At 34.1% G+C, this 25,516-nt stretch overlaps 1 protein-coding gene across 1 annotated transcript; it reads right to left on the bottom strand.

Annotated features, from left to right (window-relative positions):
• Positions 1-9,156: 9,156 nt before the first annotated feature.
• CETN3 (centrin 3) lies at positions 9,157-25,508 on the bottom strand. The gene is made up of 5 exons (XM_033179158.1): positions 25,351-25,508; positions 23,382-23,517; positions 21,356-21,470; positions 15,392-15,583; positions 9,157-9,558 (listed from the first exon to the last, which is right to left on the bottom strand). The coding sequence occupies exons 1-5, from the start codon at positions 25,365-25,367 to the stop codon at positions 9,515-9,517; spliced, it is 504 nt and encodes a 167-aa protein (XP_033035049.1). The 5' UTR covers positions 25,368-25,508; the 3' UTR covers positions 9,157-9,514.
• Between the last annotated feature and the right edge of the window lie 8 nt (positions 25,509-25,516).

Genomic DNA, 25,516 nt, shown 5'->3' with positions numbered 1-25,516 from the left:
AATATTGCTTGAAGCTCTTTGCATATCAGTATAGACCTCTTTCTCATTCTTTTTAATAGCTGTATAGTAATTCCAATTAATCAGCCTCTTATCAAGGGACATTTTATTTGTTTCCAATTTTTACTATATAAAACCTGTAATGAATGGTCTTAAACATAAACAATTTTGCATGTATACAAGTATATCCATAAGCTAAATTCCAAGAGATCTGTTAGATCTCTTGGAATGTAGGCATTCATAATGTTACCAATTGCCTTCCGTGGGAGTTGTACCAATTTGTAATGCCAGCAGTGGATGGATTCTGGTTTATTTCCCCTCCTCTTTACATTTAACAGAGTACATTACAAAAATAATTGAATAAGTAAAAGTGGTACCTCAGTGTACTTTAATTTTGCATTTCATTAGTATGAGTGATTTCATATGTCTAATATAAATTTTTATTTCATTATGATTGAACTTTATTCAGTTCTTGATAATATAGAGTTAATAATTTTATTTGGAGAAAAAAGTAGTGTGTGTATTTATGTATGTGTGTGTGTGTGTACATATAACCAAAAGTTCAAAGGCATTATTACACCTTGCTTGGCCAAATGTATAATAGCAGTATATATATTAAAAAATCTCTTGCTACATCTAAAGTATTGTATTACGTATTTTAGTGTTTATTCAGGACAAGGAAAATTATCCAAACAAGTTATCTGGAACAAGGAATTTATCATGCAGAAGAACATGTCTGGGATAGAAGGCCCATTAACACTCAAATTGTGAGTTCATTAGTCTGGTCTAGGTTGAGAAAGTATGTTAGGAACAATAGCTTGCTCATATCTGCGATGTGTTAAAATTAACTGTGTTTAATAATATTGGGTTTAGAATCATATGGTAGAAAACATTACATTAGCTGAGTTATGTAATCATTCTCAGCATCAATTTCCTGATCTGAACAATGGACATGGTAATATCTGTCCCACAACGTTTGTAAACTTTGTTCACCACTGACACCCATTAATATAAATCACTTCTAATCAATGAACTCAGAAAGGAGGTAGTCACATGAGTCAGATAAAAACATCTAGAATTTAGAAAATTATACAGCTCTCAGAAAGAGAATATTTGAACAATAAAAAATAAGGAATTTTGAGATATATATGACTATAAATAAATAAAATAGCACCTGATGCTAAGAAAGCATGCATAATCTGAAAGCACAAAATAGAATGTCCTCACAACTAGACGTGAGGCAAAAGGATAGATTTACTAACTTTGTGATTACAGAACTTACCTATTCTGTAATTATAAATAGTATGGTATGAAAATGTTTCATAAAAACTGTAAGCCTTTAAATCCCCGACAAAGCCAGTGGAGTAGGGAATAAGATATACTGAATTAACAAAATTTAGAAAGATATGTTTTCATGAAAAAGAGTTTTTCCTGCTTTCTGTAGGTAATCTTGTAGATATATTAAACAGAAATTCTTCTCAAATAAAGATTGAATTTATATTTTCACTTAATAGTTACTCTACTTAAAAAAGTTTATCAAGAAAACCTCATCTTTTATTTCTTTATTTTTACATTTTAATTACTATATATAATGTAAAAATAAAATTATACCACGAGAAATACCATTATATGGAATCTAAAAAGCACTTTTTCAAACAGGTGTATACACTTAAAAAAATAAAACTCTAATATCATGGAACTGTTGTGTAAAACAAATTTTCTTCCTCAGATTCATTTTTTTTGTTGCAGCAATAGGTCCCCCTGCTGGACATTGAAAATATATTTTGTCCTATTTTTCTTTTTCCAAGTCACTATCCTAATTTGAGTAATTAAGTGCCATTCTTCCTTGAAGAAATGAATAAAGAAGTTTAGAAGGCCTGTGGATTGACTGTCATCCCTTCTACAGATGAATTCATACCTAGTAACATTCATAATTGCAGGAATTAAACGATTTTGACTAAAAAGAACATTCCCCAAAACATAAAGTCTTAGCTGATAGAGACTAATAAAATATGCAAAATAATGAAGCTTTTAAAAATCACACTCATAGATTATAAGAATCTAGTTAATGATCCCTCTTATTGGTCTATATATATTCATGTATACAAGGCAAATGGCTCCTTAACTGGGAAAGAACAATCGTTGTTCATTGATGACTCACAAGAAAATTACCATATGGAAGTATGAAGAGATACACCTTTCATTGTTGGGTTACATGAGATGATACCTTAACAAGTGATATGTAATGGAAGGAAAAAGTGTGCCAACTTCTATGCATGAATAAAACAGGAGTTCTTGAAGAGAAACCAGAACACGTGTTCCCAGTCAGTTCCACCAGTGGACACCCACACAGAAGCCTAATCACCTTGGAACAATATGGAACCCAGATTTCATTCCATACCCTCTTGAAAATGAAAGTTCCAGCAGTGTCAGCCTGGGGCAAAAACTGAAATTTAGATGATACTATTTTTTTTAACTGTTTCCCACATTGTTGAGGTCCTGGAGATCCCAGAACATCCAAGATCTAATTATAGAGTTGCAAATCACTTGAACCTATAGGTCAATAACCACTCCATGGGTCCTTTCTCTGGCATCAGTGTCCCACTGCTGCTCACCATTTCCCTGTGACTCCCATAAGTTTCCCCTGCATTAGCCCTAAATCTCTGGCTTCCCTGAGGCTTACGAACAACTAAGCAGCTATTGATATGGATGGTGTATTCCTCAACACTTAATTCATCAGAATCCTGAGCAATGTTTTCAGATGGTCAAACACTACAGCAATCTTAATCTCTTTAATTTCATGTTTCTTGATTTTTTTTTTTCAGTAAGTAGTATATGGAGTATGTCATTGAACTGATAAGGAGTATGTGAATTAATTTACACTTCAGAAAACTTCTACATCCATACTGTAAGCTGTATTCTAAATCAAGCTCTCCTTTACCTCTAGGTCCTCACTCACCTTTTATTTCATCCTGGGCTCCTAGAACAAATTTCTTGATTATATAGGAGCAATTTGACTGGTCTGTAGACTAACAATATTAAAGTACAGCCGATGTCTTAGCATTTTCCTTCCCCTATAGTGCTGGGAAGGGCTCCTTTGGGTTCTCATTCCTACTTTAACCAAACATGCTTCTCAGTTAACTCAGCACTTCTCTAACCTTGTGGGAGACAAGGGGGAGAAGGTGAGAGCAAAAGTGGTAAAATGCAGCAATTACTTAATTGGGAGATGAGCCTTGTCCAGGTCTCTGCTATGTTTAATATGGTTAATCTGAACACTCCTCCATCTGACCCCAAATAACTGAAGTTGACTGCATTTGTCTCTTCTTATTTCTATACAGTTTGCGATCTATTATTTCTAATTTAATAATCTTACTGAATTTGTGTTGGAGAAGTCTGCTACAATCCTTTTTTGGAAAAAAAAGATGTTATATAAAATATAAATAAAATAGAAACTAAGAACTCTTTTAAAAAGATTTGCCTTTTCTCTTTTTCACATGAATTAACTCTTTAGACCCTAATAGCTGCTAGCAATCAAGTTTAGCATTTTGAAAATAATGTTTTAAAAATGATTGATTTCAATTATAACTTAGGTAGAAACATAAACCATGATTTTTAAGCTGATTTCAACCAAATGTTAATAGCATATAATTTATCCATGCTCCCTAAGAATATATTTCCTCCCAATGGACTGAACACTGCCTTGCTCACCTGTTTATGAATACTCCAAAGAAACTAATCTGAGTTTAGAATTTACCCCCAACCAATATCCTAGCTACCTAGGTCTGGGTACAACCAACAGCTCCTTAGAGGCCCTGAAGACCCCAGAACTTCCAGGATCAGATTGTAGAACTATAGGCACTTGGGCCCACAGGTCAATAATTCAAACTACACAAGAAGTGTTAACTATAACAATTAATTTTAATATAACTTTGCAATTCACAAAACACTTTCATAGACATAATTTCATTTCATTTTTCCCCAAACCATATGAAATACAGTAGATTGTTAATTTTCTAGTTTTTAAAAATCTTTCCCAGTTTTGTTTTTCTTATATCTTTGCTACAATAGTAAAATCAACCAATTAGATATAAACAAAGTTTTCTTTCACAAGGAAAATTCTTAGAATCCAAATCTTGCTTCTCCCCCTCTGAAAGAGTTATTTTGTTTTTATTGCCAGTGTTGAAAAACATCCCACTATCCCTTAGGACTTAGATTAGCAACAATTATTTCCTAGCAAGACCAGTATAGAAAGTCTCCTGAAAAGCTCAGTTTTGGCCAGCTACTCAGATTTAATGGAACATTTTTAATCTTAATAGGAAAAGGAAAATGTAATATTGCTTAAAGTATGGTTATCTACCTGTTTGGCAGGAACCTTAAATGTATAAACTTTCAAAACAATCAAAATGCATATTTTCTTAAAAAATAATAATAAGCCAACCCCAAACCTTTAACCTGCTGTTAAATTTAAGGAGGTCCTAAATGGTAGGAAATATAATTTGAAAATATTTTTGTCACTTAACATTTAGTTTATGTATATTGAGTGGTCTTTAAAAAGCTTCGTATCAGAAATAGGCTTCCATCAATAAGTCTCTAGAATTTATGGTCTACAACAGTACATGTCTCTGTGCTGTCAAACATACACGGGTACCTTTTGCAAGACCCTGGAGATAGGCAGTCTAGGTAATACCATACAGTGAAAAGGATCGTCCTTTTCAGAGAGCACAGTGGTGTGTTAGCAAATGTTACAAGCATATTAAAATCAGAAATGTTGGACTCCAGGGATTCTATTAAGTATCTCTTATTTATTTTATTATAGAATAAAGAAAACCTATTTTAAAATATTCTTAATTAAGTATAAAATGGAGGTAACCCTGCTACTGTTTGATTCTATAAAATGTCAGTAATATTCCTAAAATCATCATATAATGAAAATATATTTTACATAGTCTCAGAATAGCACAAGACATATAGGTTTCCAAAGTTCTCATGAAAGAGATAATTTGGATTTCTGTAGACAATTAGATAAAATTATTAATAAAAACACCTAGTATTTAGAGTATACCTCACAAAGGTAACTTTTAACATACAATCATAAAGTTCAGATAAACCAGAACCTGGTTTTATTTTAGATTTCATTTGGCAATTTTTCATAGCATCTAGGATGAAGTTTTCAATGAATGGTTTAACTACAGTATATTCTGAATTCAGAATCAGTAAAGGTAAACAAATTACCTATTCCAACTGAAAATCTATTCCAAGAACTCCAAGATGCAACTAAGCTCTCATCCAGTAGGCTACCATATTTCACTCTGAGATTTCCTGCTTACAACCCCAATTCTGCACAATTCTAATATTAAAATCACCTTTACTGACCACCCCTCTCCTCCAACCAATGCACCTCAACTGAAACCTACAAGAACTTTGCTTTAAGACTACCAGCTTCAGGTCCACAGACCTTGCTCCTTCCTCCTCTTTGGCTTAATGCTTAAGACCACCCACACAACCTTCTATCAACCATACTTCTAAATCTAAAGTTCCTTTCATTTTAAACAGTCCCTAAAATAAAATCTTCTCCACAAAAATTAAGTGATAAAATGTTTCCCTAAATGTTACCCTCAAAATGAAAATCTTTTGCAAGTCTTCACTACTCAATAATGTTTACTTTCTCAATAAGTATTTGCTTAACACTATTTTTAATGTATTTCTTTTCCAAACTGATTTATTCTTTCAATATGTTGTCTCCATGACTATATAATTACCTAAGATTATAAGCTTCCAGAGTTCTGACACAAAACACTAACTTACATGGAATAACACATAATATAATGCCATGCTAACTTAAACAAACATGTTTCACAAATGTTTTTCAGCTGAGCTTCTGAAGCTCAAATTCTCTTTCATGTTTTGTGATTCTAAAGGTGTGATGTATTACATCTTGAGGGAGTACATAAAAGTCATTGTTAAGAAGACAGCATCAGTTATAAGTGGGCTCTAGAGTAAAAAAACTTGGGATCATATTCCAATTCAGTTACAACCTGTTACCTTCAACATGTTATTTAAACCCTCCAAATGTTTGTAAAAGACTCCTACAGTATCTACCCCAAAAGGTTATTAAGATTAAAAGGTGTAACTTCTCTAACAGTGGTTGCTATTCCCAGAGATCAATCATATGATTTGCCTAGGACAGTTCTGATTTACCTCTATTATCCTAGTGTAAATAATAGCTCCCCGCTATCCTCTAGCTCCTTCGTTCTCAAAAGTAACCTGGTTCAGATAATAAAATACATAATCAGCTGTGCTAGTTATTGAACCACTTTTTCTCCCCACAACTCCAAACCACTATTCTATACTCAAATTGTAGTACTAGGGCTAGGACTATGAAAACTACATTTCTCCCTTGCCACCTGAATTTTTGTTAGGCTCCACTAATAGCAGCACTAGAAGATAAAGACATAAAGGCAGGAGAGGGAAAGAATCTTGCTGTTTCCTGTTTGCTTGTTATTCCTACCAGCATTCGCAGAGCAACGGCTCTTCATTCCAGTAGCAACACTTAGTTCGTCTCCTGCTTTTCTCAGCATTCCCCATACCAGCTTCATCATTCCCTATCTACACTACCACCACTTACCAGTGGCCCCTCCTCAGATGTCTGAGTCCCTGCTCTGCTGAAGCTCTCCCCAAAGTGTCTAGTAACCACCTCTATCTTGGTCCCCTAGGCCTAGGGGTGGTAGCTGCCACCTGAAGTTATGTGTCCTTTCTGCTTTTGTTTTGGTTCTCCAGTACCAATGTAACCTATTCCTTATATTACACTGTTAAAATTGTAATACATTACATATTGTGGTTTTTTAAATTATTTTTTCTTTTTCACATTGGTCATCAGAACATTGTAAATGATCTTTAAAAAACACATCACTATTAAATCCCTAAGAGATTTTCCTTCCAGTGACTAGCATCAAAGCTCACCAGGAAACCAGAGTAGCAATGCACTAAGCAAGTTTAGTAGGTAACAACTTTCTCACATCATGAAATGCCACTGCATAATAAGTAGGATCATAAGGATAAATATAACAAATACCTACTTCCCTCTTTTTACAAAAAAAAATCACTCTCAGTCAACTGCAGTAGCCAGTATTTTTTCCTTTCCACTCTACAGTTACTGATTATGAATACTAGAAGAAACAACAATAATTCATATCCTACTGTAAGGTGAGTCTTCCACAAACATGAAGAGCCCAGATGAGCACTCTTCTCTAACCCACAGTAAGAGAAGAAACAAAGGTGCTAGTATCCCAAGGAGAAAGTATGTATACTAAGAAAAAAGACGGCTGGGTGGGGTGGCTCACACCTGTAATCTCAGCACTTTGGGAGGCCACGGCGGGCAGATCACCCGAGGTCAGAAGTTCAAGACCAGCCTGGCCAACATGGTGAAACTCCACCTCTACTAGAAATACAAAAATTAGCTGGATGTGGTGGCAGGCACCTATAATCCCAGCTACCTGGGAGGCTGAGGCAGGAGAATTGCTTGAACCCAAGAGGCGGAGGTTGCAGTGAGCCAAGATCACGCCATGGCACTCCAACCTCGGGGACAGAATGAGACTCCGCCCCCCCCCAAAAAAAGAAAAAAGACAAAATATCCATAAAGTGGCAAAAAATAGCTTCACTATTCCAATAAAGTCATAGAAGACTCGCAAAAGTAGATTTACTTTTACTGTTTTATTTTTCACTTTCCTGGAAATCAATACATTTCATGATCAAGACAGAGGCAACTCATCAGTAAGTGCGATAAAAATGTTTTAATTTCAAGGTCTGTTGCCCTGAATGTTGTTATGACTGTGACCATTGAATTTGTATTCAAAATTAAGTTTTATTCTAGTTAACTTGCTGATATAGTTTGTGTATCTATCCCCACCCAAATATCATGTTGAATTGTAATCCCCAGTACTAGAGGTGAGGCCCGGTGGGAGGTGATTAGATGTCCTCACAATAGTGAGTTCTCATGAGATCTGGTGGTTTCAAAGTGCTTGGTATTTCTCTTACTTGCTCACTCTGGTTTTCACCATGTGATGTGCCTGCTCCCCCTTTGCCTCTACCATGATTGTAAGATTCCTGAGGCCTCCCCAGAAGCAGATGCTAGCACCATGCTTCCTGTAAAGCCTGCAGAACCGTAAGCCAATTAAACCTCTTTTCTTTATAAAATACACAGTCTTGGGTATTTCTTCATAGCAATACAAGAATGACCTAATATATACTTGCTTTCTAGATAACTGTTTGAAATGTCACTACTGCTATAGTGTTCCCTACTGATTTTGTGTTAAATTTCTAGTGGACAGCCCTTACTGTAATACTCTTAAAAGGCTCACAACATTTAAAGTGCCTCAAATTATACTGTACTTTAAACTTAAAATTTAAAACAAGAATTCTAAAGAAAGATTGCTGAAATAGACAACTCAATTCCCTTCCTGGGACAGCCCATAACACCAAGTACTAGATTATGAGTGAAGGATCCATATAGGTACTATTTTTCCTATGATCCATCTCCATAACCACTTGTTTCCCCTAACATACACTTCTACAAGGCAGAAGAGCCCACCAATGCTTGGAAAGTCTGTCTCTACTATTTCCTGGTGAATCACAGACTGTTCCTTTATATAGGTTAAACATAGACTTAAATTATTTCTGTGGCTTACAGCTTTCTATTTTCACCACTGTGACATTTAATTGAATGATAATTATCTTAACAAATCAAAATTCCAAAATTTAAATCTCTCACTTAGTCAAGAAGTTCGAGAATTCAAATTGTATTCATTCAATTCGTTTGAGGAAATATTCAGGAAAAAATTAACTTTCATACTTACATTGATACCAAAAGAGTTAAGAAACATAATACACAAGGATAAATGGGTCTATCTGCACAACACTTATTCCCTCTAAACTCAAAGACAGGATTCTTAAAAAAGGGATTAGGCTTATATTGAGTCATCTTGTATTAAAATATAGACTGTCAAAATTGATGAAATGTTAGGTAATGGAAAAATGTGCCATTCTATTGCTATTTGTATTTCAATTTTTGTTTCAGAAACTAGTAAAATTATAAAGAGGAGATTTAAGAAATACGCTCTTGAGGGTTAACAGATACTAGGAATAAAAACAAATTTACCAAACTTTAAAATACTAATAAAATAAGCATTTTATTAATGAAAGTCTGGAAAACGTGTGCACCAAAATAAAAGTGACTATTAATGTTAAATTAAAAAACCTTCAAAGAACACATATCACATATTCAATTTTTAAAAACTTTATATAAAAGCTCTATTATAAATACAAAGCTAAACTATCTGAGTACTAACAACATACTTCATACAAAGAAACTTAACAGTAGTAAAATACAAATACATAAGATGCTTATTTTTGGTCCTTTTGGATAAAAGAACTAAGTTGGTTTTTTTCAAATGGCTCCAGGCACAAAAATAGAATATAAGATGATAACTGCAACATTCTTAGTGTTTATCCTTGTAATTCTTTAAATGTCACCAGTCATAATAGCAATGAACTCCTCTTGGTTTACTGTGGTAAGAAAGAAAATGAAACAGTCAGAAATACAAATATTTTATTTTTTCAGAGTCCACGACTACCATTTTACACTAAGTATTTAAAAAATTTTACATTATGCAAAATTGTTACATCAAGGCATGGCTTTTTGCTTTTACTTCGTTAGGAAGTGGAACGTGTTTATTAAATGTAACCTCTTGAATGCAAAAGTACATATAATGTGATAAACATTATAAATTAGTATTCTATAATATTAACTGGGGAAAAGATAATGTTACCAAAAAAGTCAATCACAGTCATATTTGTACATACTTGCTAAAACATTTTAAATGCTTGACATTTCAAAGTTCTTTAAACAATCTTCTTTATAACCTTTATTCTACTAGTTCATTTAGCAAATCCTTCCTTTACAAGTAAGCTTGAACATATCATGCACGTAAATTAGATTTCTAAAGAATGAAAATATATTAAAATTATAAAAATAAGAAATTATTATTTTTTGAACTTTTATACGCTTAAAAGCCTACATTAAAGAATAATTAAAACCAGGTCACCATACCTCAAAAGTATCAATAAAAATGGCAATTTGAAAAGATTACAGATTTAATCTTTATCGCCAAGGTAATCCAGCAACTATATAGATGTAAACGCAGAAAATAATCATGGATAAGGACTAATATTTAGTTTGCCAAAATTATAAATATAGTAAGAATCTCCAATTTATAAAACATAATGTTTAAGACAGCAACCTAGAAATAAGAAATCAGATAATCTTATTGAATATAATTCTGAAAACCCAATATATGCACACATATCAATTAAAAGAAAAATGTTCAGAAGATACTTCTACTAAGTATTTAGCATTTAGCCCTAAGACTTAATACATACCTAAGCAAGACACAAGTTATGAATGATAATTTTGATAATGCCAAAAGAAAACTACAGAGACATTAAGACCTGGTTTCTAGTCATAGCTCTGCACAGAACAGTTCTGCATCTCATTTCCTTCATCTGAAAACACTGAACTATGAGATGATGTTTTAGATTGTTTAACTCTTATTTACCATAGAAGGTATTATATGAAAATACTCCATTGAATCAAACATTTTTAAGTGGCTAGTGAATGCCAATACCACAATAAGTGCTGTGTAATATATCAAAACAAACACCAGGCTTCCTATTCTGGTATACATTAAAACTGAAATGAGAAAGATATTATATGATATTATAAAATTATTGTTAACTTTCTTAAGTGTAACATTGATATCATAGCTTTATGAAAGACATATCCTTGTTCTTAGTAGATGGATATGCTGAAATATTAAAGGATCAAGCTTTCTTTTGTTTTATTATTAAAATTTAATTAATTTATTTATTTATTTATTTATTTATGAGACTGGCTAACTTTTGTATTTTTGGTAGAGACGAGGTTTCACCATGTTGCCAAGGCTGGTCTTGAACTCCTGGGCTTAAGCAATCCACCTGCCTCAGCCTCCCAAGGTGCTGGGATTACAGGCATGGGTCATGGTGCCTAGCCTAAAGGATTGAGTTCTTAATATACGAAATTTATTTTCAAGGCCGGGCGCGGTGGCTCAAGCCTGTAATCCCAGCACTTTGGGAGGCCGAGACGGGCGGATCACGAGGTCAGGAGATCGAGACCATCCTGGCTAACACGGTGAAACCCCGTCTCTACTAAAAAAAAATACAAAAAACTAGCCGGGCGAGGTGGTGGGTGCCTGTAGTCCCAGCTACTTGGGAGGCTGAGGCAGGAGAATGGCGTAAACCCGGGAGGCAGAGCTTGCAGTGAGCTGAGATCCGGCCACTGCACTCCAGCCTGGGTGACAGAGTGAGACTCCACCTCAAAAAAAAAAAAAAAAAAATTTATTTTCAAATGATTGAGAAAAAAACATACACATGACAGATAAAGCAAATGCGGTAAAATACTAATTATCGAATCTAGGCAGAAGGTACAATGGTGTTCACTGTAGTAGTCTGACAATTTTTCTCTACGTTTGAGAATATTCATAATGAATAGTTAGAAAAAATTAGCCAATTAAAAAATGTTGAGGAGATAAAACATGGTCACAGGGAATGAAAAGAATATATACTACACTGGTTCTAGAAACCACATAGAAAACCAGTTTCGATAACTATGTTAGTCAGTTTTTATACTTGAAACAGAACAAATGTTTTATAACATAAAATACTATTTATTATTAAAATAAAGACCAAATCAGTGTTGAAAAAAATCCTTCACAATGGTAAAAATTATTACTAATGAGAAAAATTCAGGTAAAGGTAAATCATTACTTGGGCTCTAAAATAAAAACACAGATTCTGGAAAGGAGGTAGAAAGGGAGCTGGGGTGGGAGAACACCATCAGAAATACAGTCAAGAAAGAGAATAGTGTATGCCTCACAGAAATAAGCTAAGAGTTAGGAAAAATGCACCCTCCAGAAGCTGACAGGGAACTATGAATCCATGCAATTAGTATTTAACATCTATAAAACACTATAACAGACATAGTAAGACCATAATACAACATCTATAATACTCTCAAACTACTTTCAAGAATCTTACAAATTGAAGTAGTGATCTTTAACCTTTGCAGTTAAATAGCCATGCCTGAATATCTTAGGAAAGCTATGATCCCTCTCTGTTTCCAATAAATAAAGCTCAAATACATAAACTTATTAATCAATTCAGCCAGTGTGCACCTTCACTGAAGAACCCCTGATTTAGACTGAGGCATCTAGACCAAATAGGAAGCAAGAGTATGTTCTTAAGAACTGTATTAAGAGAAAAAACATAAAACAGCCTTAGAATGATTTGATTACAAATCATTTTAACAGTGTAATACAGCCATGATTAAAATATTCAAAATCCAAAAAGTACTTGTTACTTAAAGATCTAGAAAGCCTGTAATCCCAGCACTTTGCGAGGCCGAGATGGGCGGATCACGAGGTCAGGAGATCGAGACCATCCTGGCTAACATGGTGAAACCCCGTCTCTACTAAAAAATACAAAAAACTAGCTGGGCGAGGTGGCAGGCGCCTGTAGTCCCAACTACTCGGGAGGCTGAGGCAGAAGAATGGCGTAAACCTGGGAGGCAGAGCTTGCAGTGAGCTGAGATCCGGCCACTGCACTCCAGCCTGGGTGACAGAGCAAGACTCCGTCTCAAAAAAAAAAAAAAAAGATCTAGAACTTTTTCTTGATCTGTAAAATTTCAATACTCAAACTGCACATTTTAAGCTACATATAGAAGTTTGAAAACCACAAAACACTTAATTTTTATATTGTTTATACATAAAAACTTTAAATTATAATAGCATTTCAAACACATTTAAAACTACAGTCAGTCTTCTGTAACCACAGGTTCCTCACATCTGCAGATTAAACCAACTGCAATGAAAAATATTTGGGAAAATAACACAATAAAAAAATACAAATAAAATAAAGTATAACTATTTACATAGCATTTACATTGTATTGGGTATTATAAGTAATCTAGAAGTGATTTAAGGTATACAGGAGGATATGTGAAAGTTATATGCAAATACTATGCCATTTTATACAAGGGACTTGAGCACCATAGATTTTGTCATCCTTAAGCGACTTGGAACTATCTCCTGTGCTTATCAAGGGACAACTGAATTCCATGATTCATACCTAAAAACATAGTACTTAAACCCCAAAAAGTAAAAATTAGAAAGTGGCTCAGGAAATTAAACTAGTTACTTTACTACCAGTCTTGTAGGCAGTTAAAAGACAATCTTCTATACCTCTGTACATTTGGTTTTATAACCTTCTCTATTAATATCTTAAATCAAGTTTCTATATCTAATAAATCTACCACAATGCCTAGCTTAAAATAAGCATTTGGTAAAACATCTATTGAATCAAGAAAATATGACACTTTGTTTCCTTTTATATTGCCTTCTTTAACAAAATTTTTCATAAATCAACCATTTCATAGAGTGAATCTTAAGTTGCTAACAATAGGAATTTTAGAGAACTAAGTAGATTAAGTACCTTAGAGACCATCTGGCTTTGAAGGGGAAAAGCAAATCTTAGAATTCGAAGTTCCAACTGAGTATGTTGCTAATACACTGCTTCCTATAATAGTATGTAATTTTTAAAACTCCATAAACATAGAAGTCTAGTTAATATTTTACTTCATAGCCCAAGAGGCAATACAATATTATATTTAAAAGCACATTCTTTGCCATTATGGAGATTTGATTTTGAGTTCTGGCTCTATCATGTACTGTATTAGCTTTTGATAACCTGGGGCAGACTATTAATCTCTCAAAGCTTTAGTTTCCTCATCTATATATATACATCTATTATACGCATGTATAGGTATAATATTATATCTACTTTACAAGTTATTATGGAAATTAAGTGACATAATTCATGCTAATATCCAATACAGTAACTGCTAAATAAATGTTAACAAACATCATCATTATTTAAAAGATGATCCATTCTGGCTTTTCAAAACATTCCTTTCATTTTTTCCAAAAGATGTGCTGTGTTTTATTTTATATATGTTGTGGGCGGGGAGGAAGTGACTCTTTCTGTATCATTATCACAGCTTTATGTCTATCTTGTAGTACATCTTATTTACCTTTAACTTCACATTCGCCATGTTTATTATTTTATATACCCTGTATTTTTAAAATTTCATTGCTCTTAGATACCGAAAAGCATGAAAAAGTCACAAAGACAGAAGAATACTAAAGTTCACAAAAAAGATAGCAAGGTCTAATCTTTAGCAGTTTAACATATAAATAAAGTGGTTTTTATCTCAACAAAACTTAAGTTTCCAGCCAAAAGATTCCATATTAAGTGTATGAAAGTATCAAAACAATCTGTTTCTCTAAATGCTATAGGCCTTCAATGGAAGTCTCATGATTCACACAGAGAGCATTATGGGAAGCTTTTGAGAAAAAGATGGTGTTTAATACGTACCTGAGAGAATGAATCACATTTCAGCAGGCAGAAATTAATATTAGAGCATTCTTAAGAAACAGCACGATGAAATGAACAGCATAAAAATGTGTTTTCAGGATAGAGTATTTTGACAAAATGTGTACATATAGGAGGTGAGGGTTAAAGAAGAAAAGTGGAAGAATACACTGGGAAATAAAATTACTCAAGGTGGGACAGATCACAGAAGGCTTTGAAGTTTACTCTGTAGGCACTGAAGAATCGTTCCAAGTGCTTGAAAAAGGAAATGGCATTATCAAATGCATATTTTAGGAAAAGAATGAGACCAAGAGACTGAAGAAGAGGTTAGAGACTTTTATATGCCTAAAGGGCAATCAGGACACTACAAGAGACTGCCAAGTGAAAGCAGGAACCACATCTGCCTTTTTCATTGTGTAGCACCAGTCAACACACAGGACACTGCACCCAGTAGGCAGCCAAGGTAAGAATAAATGAGGCTCATAACATTCCTAATTAGAAATTAGGGCCTGAACTAGGACAGCCACAGTGGACAAAGATAAAAACAGATTCAAAACATTTGAAGGGGAAAATCAATAGAACTTAGAACTTAGCATGTAGGTTGAGGGAGAAGCCATTAAAGACTGAAATTTTATTGAAAGGCCGAAATTTTGGTGATGTTTCACCTTCAGAGAAAAGTGAGGTACCTTCTTGAAGTGTAATTGGTTTTAGAGATCTGCTTCATTCTAAACTGAATATGTGAATTATTTAGACAGAAGGCCCATTATAAGAAGCGGTAAGTTTACAAAAAAGTCTTGCAAGTCATTTGTTTTTAGAAAAATGTATTACACGTGTAGCATCAGGAATACTTGGAAAATATGTTTCACTTAAGACTTACTTTCTCCATCACCATCTTTGTCAAATTCTTCTATCATAGCTCGAAGCTCTTCATCACTCATGTTTTCACCCAATTCTCTAGCAACACGTCGCAAATTCCTCAAGCTTATTTTACCTGAATCATCATCATCAAATAGTTTAAATGCCTTGAGTATTTCTTCATGGGGATCTCTTTCCAATATCCAGTCTGTCACTACAGTTTAAAAATATATATATTTTAATAAATCTGCATAGTCACAAAGGCATTCATTTGTGATATCAGCTAAATATTAGATGAGAATTAAAGCTGTGACTGTCAACATTTAGTCTGACAATAAAATGTCAAATGAGATCCCCAAACCCCGAGATAAACCTGAAATTAGAAAAACCAAATCCATACTTTGAATGTTAACCTTTTTATTATGAGCAACTTGTCTTATTAAAAAAGTAAGCAAAACTATATCACACAGAGGCAAAATTAAAAGGACTACATTTATTCCATATTTATTTAAGATCTACTATAATCAAGAATTGTACTAGGCTCCACTGACACCAAGCACACAAGGAGTGTGTCATCTACTTATGGAGAGACATACCAACAAAATAATTGGAGCTAACTAAATAAAAGCTGCTTGCTAACTAAATGTCATACTAACACTGATTCTTCCTCAAATTTAATCCAACTTCAAAACAAGAAAAACTGCGAAAGACAAAAAGTACTGCCATCGCAGACACAGGCACAATCTCAAGAGAGCAGATGAAAATTCCACTAATACCTTCATGATTAGAAGAACCTCTTGGTTTTCCAAAATTTAGAAAGTAGTAAATAGGATCAAATCTGACTATAGCAGGAAAGCTCACCCAAAAAAAAACCTCTGGAAAGAAGGTCTCCTTAAAGCTTACCCGTTTTGTTTGGATAAATCACTCTCAGACAACTAACTAAAAATAAATGTAGTTTCAAACCTCAATGGTAATTGTGTATTTTAATACACTAAATATAATCATATATAACAACATAGTAATACGCTTAAGTATTTTCAATTTTACCAGTCTTCAATCAATAGCCACAATAAAAATTAAAATAAAAATCTGTGGCATAAAAATTGTTACTAAATAAAATTCTAACAATATCTAAATAAATCTCTCTGAAGTAATTATATACACTATCTGCCACTACAAGAAAAGGTATTTATGGCCTTTACTATGCTATTAAAAATAACTTGGTCCTGTTAAAGGTTACAGAATCATTAAAAAAAACAAAAACAAAAACAGAAAACTGCTTATAGATGGAAAATACTGGAATGTTTAAAGAACCCAGAATGAAAAAAATACAAAGTCTCCAACAAGTTATTGTTTTGTGGCTGTTTCACCTATATTAGGTTCAATAATCACCTATTCAAATGACTATTATATCATCTACACATATTTTCAATAGTTTCCTTTTATCCATTAATTTTATCCAAAAAGGCTGCCAAGTAACTAATTGAAGTATATTACTGTAAGTATGCAAATCATCAAAGCTCATAAATATTCAGTCAAAAAGGAGCTGGCATATCTACAGCCATAACACCAAAATAAAATACCACACTTAACTCTATGGCACATACTCAACTTATTTTGAATTTAGTCCCAACAAAAAAGCAGGACAAGGAAAAAAAGTGTTAAGAAATTTTCTTCACCAATTAAATAATTTACATGACAGGTGAACCAAAAAAGCAGCTTGCTGAAAGTATTAATGTACTTAAAGAAGCAACAGGGTGATTGGGGAACAGATGGGGCTCCAAGATGTATAAATTCTTATCCCACTGGTACTTTAATTGTGTTAGTTATTTCAGAGCTATGTGTCTATATATTCTTTTATCAATATTCTTCCTTAAAATGCAGCTTTTCTTGGGAATTATAAATGCTCATCATTTTGGACAGCAAAAACATTACCTAATATATAACTTTATAATGATTCTCCTCCATGCCTTCATGTTCTATTCTTGTTCCACAAAGTAGAATTTAATTACAAGAAATATATTTATTTTCAATGAAAATATTAGTAAACTGATATAGAGGCAGTTAAGGTGGGTTTCATTTATTTCACAAAACTCCAAATTTCTGTCCATGTAACTGTATTTTCAAATGATTTAATTACACATACTATCAGAAATGTACTTCTTCAAAATACTTTCGTAGACCTTTCATGTGTAAAAATCACTTAAGAATACGGCAAATCCAAAAACATCACATCAAAAGTAAATTAAAAATCATTGTACGTAATGCTAGAAATACAGCTTTAACTGTTATTTCTCAATGTCTTTTGGAAACTTCTATCCAAACATACCAGTGAGACATGTTGGACTCCAAATTCATTCCACTACCACCATGGTAACTGTAGCTGCCTCCTCTACCCCCACCAAAAGATAACAGCAACATTGACAGCCAGATTCCACATTTGAAAAGTATAAATCATTTTCAGTCCCATAAACTTAATCAGGTCCTATAGTACTGAGAATACTATTTTTTTTAATTTTTGTTTTGAAACAAGGTCTCGCTCTGTTGCCCAGGCTGGAGTGCAATGGCATGATCCCAGCTTACTGCAGCCTCAACTCCTGGGCTCAAGCAATTCTTCCACCTCAGCCTCCAAAGCAGCTGGGACTACAGGCATGTGCCATCACATCTGGTTAATTTTTTTTTTATTTTTTGTAGAGAGACAGGATCTCACTTTGTTGCCCCGGCTGGTCTCAAACTCCTGTGAGCAAGCAATCCTCCCGCCTTGACCTCCCAAATTGCTGGGATTACAGGCATGAGCCACCAAGCCTAGCCTCTTTTTTACTCTTAAATGTATTTTCTTTTCATGCTCGCCATCCTCAGCATGAAAAATAGTATTTTCTGTCTGCAGTCTCTCTTCCTTCCATTGCATCATCCATAATACTCTCATCAGTTTTATTTCTCAAATATATCATATCCTCTTCCCTTAAAAATTGTGAATGATCCTCTGCTAACTAAAATTAAAAATCTTTTAAGTTTTGCAAGACTTTACCAGTCTGGCCCAATCCTACACTTCCAGGCATTTCCCTATCGTCTAGCCCAGAACACTATCTAGTTTCCCAAACACGCTATGCTTCTAGTACCATTCTTTGTTGTTGCTGCTTTCTAAGCCTAGAATGCTTTTTCTCTACTCTTCCTGGCAATCTTGGAATGAAATCCTACTCACGTTTCCAAAGGCCTAAATTTAAAATCTCCTCTGCAAAGTCTTCAATTCCTCTATATCAGGGATTAACAAATCTTTCCTGTAAAAGGCCAGACAGTAAATACTTTAGGCTTTGTAGAGGGCCATAAAGTCTCTAACTACTCACTCTGCCATAGTAGCACAAAAGCTGCATGAAAGAATGGGTGTGGTAGTGTACAAGCAGCAGCTGAATTTGGTCCAAAGGCTATAGTTGCTGACTTCTGTCCTAGACAAAATTACAATTTACCACATAGTACTATAGCCTGTTGTCACCTATATGTACATTGTAAACTCCCTGAAAGAAGAACCTCTTAGTAACTTTTAATTAAGTCTTCTTCCTAACCCCAGTACAGCACCTAATACCCAAAAATTCAGTGTTAAATAAGCAAAATGAAGACAATAATACAGTATTATAATCTGAATCAGCAATAAGTAGTACATGTCAAAAATAGTGTACAAACGTTTGATTTATGTTGGTGTTCAAGACAGAATTCCTAAAACATCTATGTTACTCACTAGCCTCAGGATGTCTTGACCCTAAACTTACATTAAATATATTTTAAAGCTTTTTTCCAGTACTAGGAAGAATCCATAATAGTTAACTGCCAAACTTCATCCAGATAGATCTGTGGAACAGTATCCTCAATTAGTTCATAAAACTAGGACTCAAATGTTATGATTTAGAATCATTTGTCCCAAAGCACAAAATATATTAATCTGTGGTCAGTGATTAGTTAAAAATAATCAACAAAAGGGGAAATACATAGTTCTTGACTGATTCCCAAACAGTAATAAATTTTTATTTTACACCTGGTACTCTCCATAGGTAGCCTTAAGATAGCTAAGATAGCTGTCAAAAGGTTAATCTTTGAGTGTCAAAGCTGAAGTTTAGCCACATCTATTTATTCTAAAGGAACCCAGTATTTCTGCTCTGTTAATAACATAGAACAGATAGGGCATCAGGAAAAAGTGGAGGTGGCATGGGATTCTGGTCCCAACTGCCAATAAAAAAATCACAATTTTAAAATTGTATTCATTTAAGATGAAATAAAATATTTTGTAAAATTATTAGTGATGATATAGTGCTTACAATAGCCTTTATAATAAAAAGTATACACAGAGTCTATTTTATGTCCCAGTGATGCATATATGATTATTTCGAGCCCCTGAAACACAGACAATTTTTTAAAGTAATAATAATAACAAATGCTTAGTAGCACTTACAACATGCTAGGCCCTTTTCTAGGTACTTTACATGTTATTAACTTAATCCTCAGAAGAATCTCATGAGAGAGTACAATGATCCCCACTTTATAGTTGAAAATGAGGCACAGGATATTAAAAAGACCAAGTTCCAGAGCTATAAAGTGGCAAAACCAAGGTATGAACCAACGGAATCTGGTTCCAAGTGCTAAACCACTATACTGTACTAAACATACCTGGATTATAGCTCCTTTCTAATAGTATCATTTCCACTGTATCCTAATATCTTGTTTCTACAAATAAACAATCTAAGGTAAAACTAGGAATACTACGATCATAAACTTCAGGAGAGTGTCCATTCTGGGAGAACAAAAGGTAGCTCTCTCCCTCTCCTCAAATAAATAATTCTACAAATTAGAGGAAAAAAGGAAAATGTCCCCAACAGACAAGTTGCCTCTCTAAACAGTCATATATTAGTTCATAAGTTGAGTATCTTCTGTGCTGTATTTTTTTTCTCTTAGGTTTATCATTTATTTTCCATCTCAACTGCTTTTGACTCAAGCATTTGGATTTTAAAAACTGACTAATGACATGAATCTAAATTTTCTCTGCGTATACTAATTGCCATTTCTTTTTGCTTCCCATATTGCTTCTTGATGAATATTTAAAAGAAGGGGTTTGTGTATATAACAGAATTTGTTTCCAAATATCTTAAAATACTTATATGATGTGCTTATATCGTGACCCATTGGTTTAGGGGGAAAAAAAAAGAAATAAACCTGAATATTTATATATTTTGTAGGTAATATCCTAGACAATAGTAACATCCTTGTCTTCCAGACTCTTCTATTTTGAAAAAGCCTGGTCTATGTATGCTATAAATAATTCACTAAAATCAACCACACAAAAATTTAGCCATATTAAGCCTATGACACATTATCTTCAGTTGGTGGTACTAGGATGTTTTCTCCTGCTTCCAGTATGCCCACTGCCTCCTTTACTACTACCCTCTAAACAGATGACTTTACCCACTAAGATCAAGGTCATCCAGAGGATGTAGCCTCTCATAAACTCTGTCAACCTGAAGTCATGCATTTCATCTACGGCCAGAGATACCAACTACTACCAGTTCCCTCTTCCCCACTTAGCCAGCAAAAATCACATACCAGAAAGGTCTTAGGAAACATTTTCCAAATAGCAGGATATCAAATTTTCTGTTTTACTGAGCAAAAATAATTTTTTGATCACCCTTCAAGTTTTATCACATAATATAAATACAAATAACTTGGAAAAGCATCTTTCCATAAAAAGCTACACAGTAGTTCCTTGGTTAGAATCTTCACAACAAAACAAAAGACAAAACTATAAATCTCAGAGAAAAGCCATATTTTTTCTTTGAAAATGAAAAAAAAAAAAAAAATCCAAACAAAACTGAGTAAGAGTCACATTATACACCAGTGTTCTATAAGAAAATTCCATAACCTAGAGAATTTAAAATTTAAAAAGTCATATTAATCAGACCATTTCCTAACAGCTGCTGATTACAAAGACTATTAAAATACACACCAACTTCATTAAAATCTTCAAAGGTGATTTTCCCTGTGGCTTCTCTGTCATAATCTTTAAGAATCTTCAGTACATCAGCTTTTTTTACATCAAACCCCAAGGCTCTCATTGCCACCTTTTGGATTAAAAGGGAAAAGCAAATTATAAAGCAATCTTTACAAAAGAATTTCTAATTATTAAGTTTTTACATCTTAAGAGATGAAAACACATTAATAAAATATAACTTTTTTGCATGTTTTACCTCTTTAAAAATAGCAGTGACAGTGTAATTGTTCTTCACTACTGAAATTAAGTATGTATAAGTTTTTTCATTTATAAATTGCATTTTTATATGACAAAGTAACCAACAAGTGTTTACAGATTTTACTATATAAAATGCACTAACTTACTGCACAGATAATTTGACTGTTATTTGTTATCAAGGGATTAACAACCAAAATGAGAAAAAGGCATAGCATAAATATTAAACAGTTATATGATAGAAGAGATAAAACATTAAAATAAGAATTATCATCAGTATCTCCATGATTAGTTATTAGGTAAATGATAGGGCTAAGGACCCTGAGTTTAGAGAAAAAACAGATTTTGTTACTAGTAACAAGGAAGGAAACATGTTACTGACTAGATAAGTCTTATTTGGAAAGATTCAAGTTGTTCCTTGAAGGACAGATGAAGAGGGCATTTGGGAAGGATGACTAGTATTAAAAGAAACACTGAAATGAACAATAGGTTTGAAGGACAACGAACAGAGCAGTTTACCTCACCTGAATTAGAAGAGTTCAGGTGAGATTAAACTGCTCACCTGGATTAGAACGTGAATTCCACGTGAATTAGAAGAGTTCGGGAAGAAGAAAGCAGTTAGCAAATGAAAAAAGTAGTTGGTGGCAAAAGTGTAGAGAACATTCAGTAGAAAGCAAAGGAATCTGAACTTTAAGTAGTATATAATGAGGAGTTATTAATAGTAAAGGTTTATGAGCAACTAACAATCTATAAGCAATGGTGAAAGACTTTTTAAACTATCTAAATTCAGTGGTAGTGTACAAGGTGAACTACAAGTAGAGAAACCATTTAGGAAGCTCCAGGTATGAAATAAGGTCTGAAACCAAGACAGTCAATGGTTACTAATGGAAGAGACACTATAAAGGCAGACTTGATCAAATCTGGGTAACCAAAAATAAAACAAAAACAAAAAACAGTGGGAAAAGAAAGCTAAAGAGGACTGCAAGATTGAGAAAGCTAGACTTACAGGCCTATTAACTGCTTTTATACATTCTATACTGTCACTGCATAGTTCGTATCCCTACTTGGAATTCTAATGCTTAAAAATCCCTTACGAAATTACAAAAATTAAAACTACCAAATAAACACTTACATTCACCTATCCATTAAGGCTATTAAAAATCTCAAAATAGTATCTTTCCCACTGTGCTGAAAGTAAGTCCCATTCTACCCTAAACCCAAATCTCTCCTTATACCCTGACAAATAATAATTTACAAATCCCTCTCTACACCTTGACATTCTAGGTCTTAAAGTCGACATTTTTACCTATTAGCATGTGTCAACATCAAACAGCACTGAAGTTGTTTGTACCACAGAAAGTGGATTGAGACTATGTTACTAACAAACACAAATTATGAGATTAAAAGACAACAATCCCACAGTCCGAAAACAGTATGAGTCACCAAGAAACAAAAACAAAAAAACAGTGAAAAGAATATGGTAAGAATAGTTTAAATTCCAGTTTGAAATCCTTTAATTATGTCAGTGAAAAATAAGCACCTTCCCTAGGAATGTATTGTTACATTTAAAATGCTATTCGTTTTATCACGTGAAAAACATTTTCTAAAAACTGTGTTAGGAGTTCTATTCAGTATTATTATAGAATCTAACTATGAATGCTTAAAATGCCTTCATAGTTCCAAAACCAATTTAGTTAAAATAATTACTTAGAAATGTAATGTAAAGCAACTGTCAAAATGCAAATCATTTTAACACAGAAACAAGTATTTTAAAGTATACCATTACCTTTAATTCATGATAATCTATTGCTTCATCTTTGTCTGTATCAAATAGTTCAAAAGCATCTTTAATTTCTTGTTTCTGTTCCTCAGACAGTTCTCTTCTTTTTTTCCTCTTTGTTTTGTCTACTACAAGCTCACTTCTATGAAATGGAAAGAAAAAGCCCTTAGTCCACTTTAATTCTCTTTCCTAACAGAAATTAGCCAATAATTATTTTCTAAATTTTAAAAATGAAAGTACTTTGGAGAAAGATAGGGAAACTTTCCCTTTATGAGTCAATGCCCTGTTTATTCCATAGTGTAAATTGCTATAAATATGAACTTCCCAAAACGAAAGAGTGTTACAGACTATTAAAAGAAATGAGGACCAAACTTTTCCTTTACCCAGCTTTTTATTTATTCCCACTTTCCCTAGCTTTTTATTTATTCCCACTAATGTTACTGTGAAAGAAACAAGAACTGTGAATAAGCAACATTACTTTTATGTCTGAAACTCCAACCAAAAAAAACAAAAACACTCACAATATTGTACAAGAATGTTAAAGAAACAAAAAAATCTCCAAATGAAACCAAAATTCATAACTGACAATCATTATATATCGGTTTACTTTTGATAGTTCTGATAATTAAGTTCATAAAATTACTACAAAAAATACAACTGAGTTAACTTATATTTTGGGACTGCTGGTTCAAAATGTTTTTAGATTACACGTTTCTAACAGTTTGGCAATTTACGTGTCATTTCCTCCACTGATATTAACAAATCATCCAAAATATTAATGAGTCTAAACATATGACAAATATTAGATGTCAAAAAAGTATACAATATGTGTGCTTCATAAGTCTTGTCTCACTTAACATGTAAACTTGGAGGTTAAACTTCTCATAAACTCTGGAAACGCTTAAAGAAAAAAGCAAAAATTACTTTAAAGCCAGAAATGTTTTCCTTAAGAGCTGCCCATCTAAATGTGCTCCAAGTTTTCCAATGGAGCCGCAACACTGATATAAGAACAAGTTTTGAAACATACAATCCGGTAACACATTAACATGTCAAAACCAGTTGACTGTATTTAAAACACGTATCTAGTTGCATTTGAAAGTCGTTTTGGTCTCTGAACGCTACCAAAAAAAAAAAAAAAAAAAAGCTAGGAAGTGACCAGTAGATGCAGTATGACAAAGCTGAGGAAGATCTTCCTTTCATGAGACCTGACTTGACACAAACTTGGGTATTCCTGGGGTCAGTCTTTTTCTTCCTGAGACTTTTAGAGGCCAAGTCCAGAACCGACCCACCCCTGACCCCATCCAAGGGTATCATGATTATCCCTTAGCAGAACATGGAACATTTTTAGAGTGCCCTAAGTATATGTATAGTTTTACGGTACAACGTCTACGTAGGGGGAGCGGGCAACAGAGGGTTAGAGGTTAGAACTGAAAGGTAAAGAAACGAAAGAAACAGGAAATCCAAGAGACAGTTTGCCAATTAGTCACTAAAATGGGTTTCCAATTACACCGTAAAGCAGGACCTTGGGAGAAGAGGAAAGAGTTTTTTGTTATTTCCAAAATTTATAGGTGGATGATTGCATCGGCAGCGGAGCAGCCGAGGTGGGGCCCTGGCCAGGCATACGAATTGAATGAAGGGATGTTCCGCGGCCTGATCTATCAGAGCAACAGAGTAGAAGCCTCGCGATATTTCATTCCCTCCTCGCTCGCAACTACGCCCATTTTTTTGGTAGTCCAAAGCCCTACGCGCTGACAGAAATAACCTCCTTAGCAGAAATGCACTGGAAGTCTAGTTCCCTGCAGGGCACAGGAGCCCAGAGGGTGAGTGATCCGGGCAGGCTGCCCTAGACTCCTTTCCCGCATCCCAAACAGCATCCCCTGCCTCGCCACGGCCCCAAACGGCCTCCCTTCCACACACACCCTCCCTAGGTCCCGCTCCGGGGTGTGGAGAGCACTGCCGCCTCCTTATTACCGACCTCAGAGCTAAACTCATTATCTCTTCGGACAGAGTCGTTCCTCTCAAGAAACGATTTTAACCCCCTACCCAAAGCAGCAAGACTCCCACAACCGTTCAACAGACACGAACGACCTCAGCGGCCTCAGGGACCTCCCACAACATAGACACTTTTAAACTGGATTGGT

The sequence above is a fragment of the Trachypithecus francoisi genome, unplaced genomic scaffold (genome assembly GCF_009764315.1).
Source record: "Trachypithecus francoisi isolate TF-2019V2 unplaced genomic scaffold, Tfra_2.0 Lachesis_group2, whole genome shotgun sequence".
NCBI lineage: Eukaryota > Metazoa > Chordata > Mammalia > Primates > Cercopithecidae > Trachypithecus > Trachypithecus francoisi.
Note: the sequence above shows the minus strand (reverse complement) of the source record. Positions and strands in the feature narration are given on the sequence as shown.

Coding starts and splice junctions, on each gene's coding strand:
- CETN3 (XM_033179158.1), bottom strand. Junction 21,471..23,381: donor TAGATTATCATGAATTAAAG/GTAATGGTATAC, acceptor TTAATCCAAAAG/GTGGCAATGAGAGCCTTGGG. Junction 15,584..21,355: donor TGAAGATTTTAATGAAGTTG/GTGTGTATTTTA, acceptor TTTAAACTGTAG/TGACAGACTGGATATTGGAA.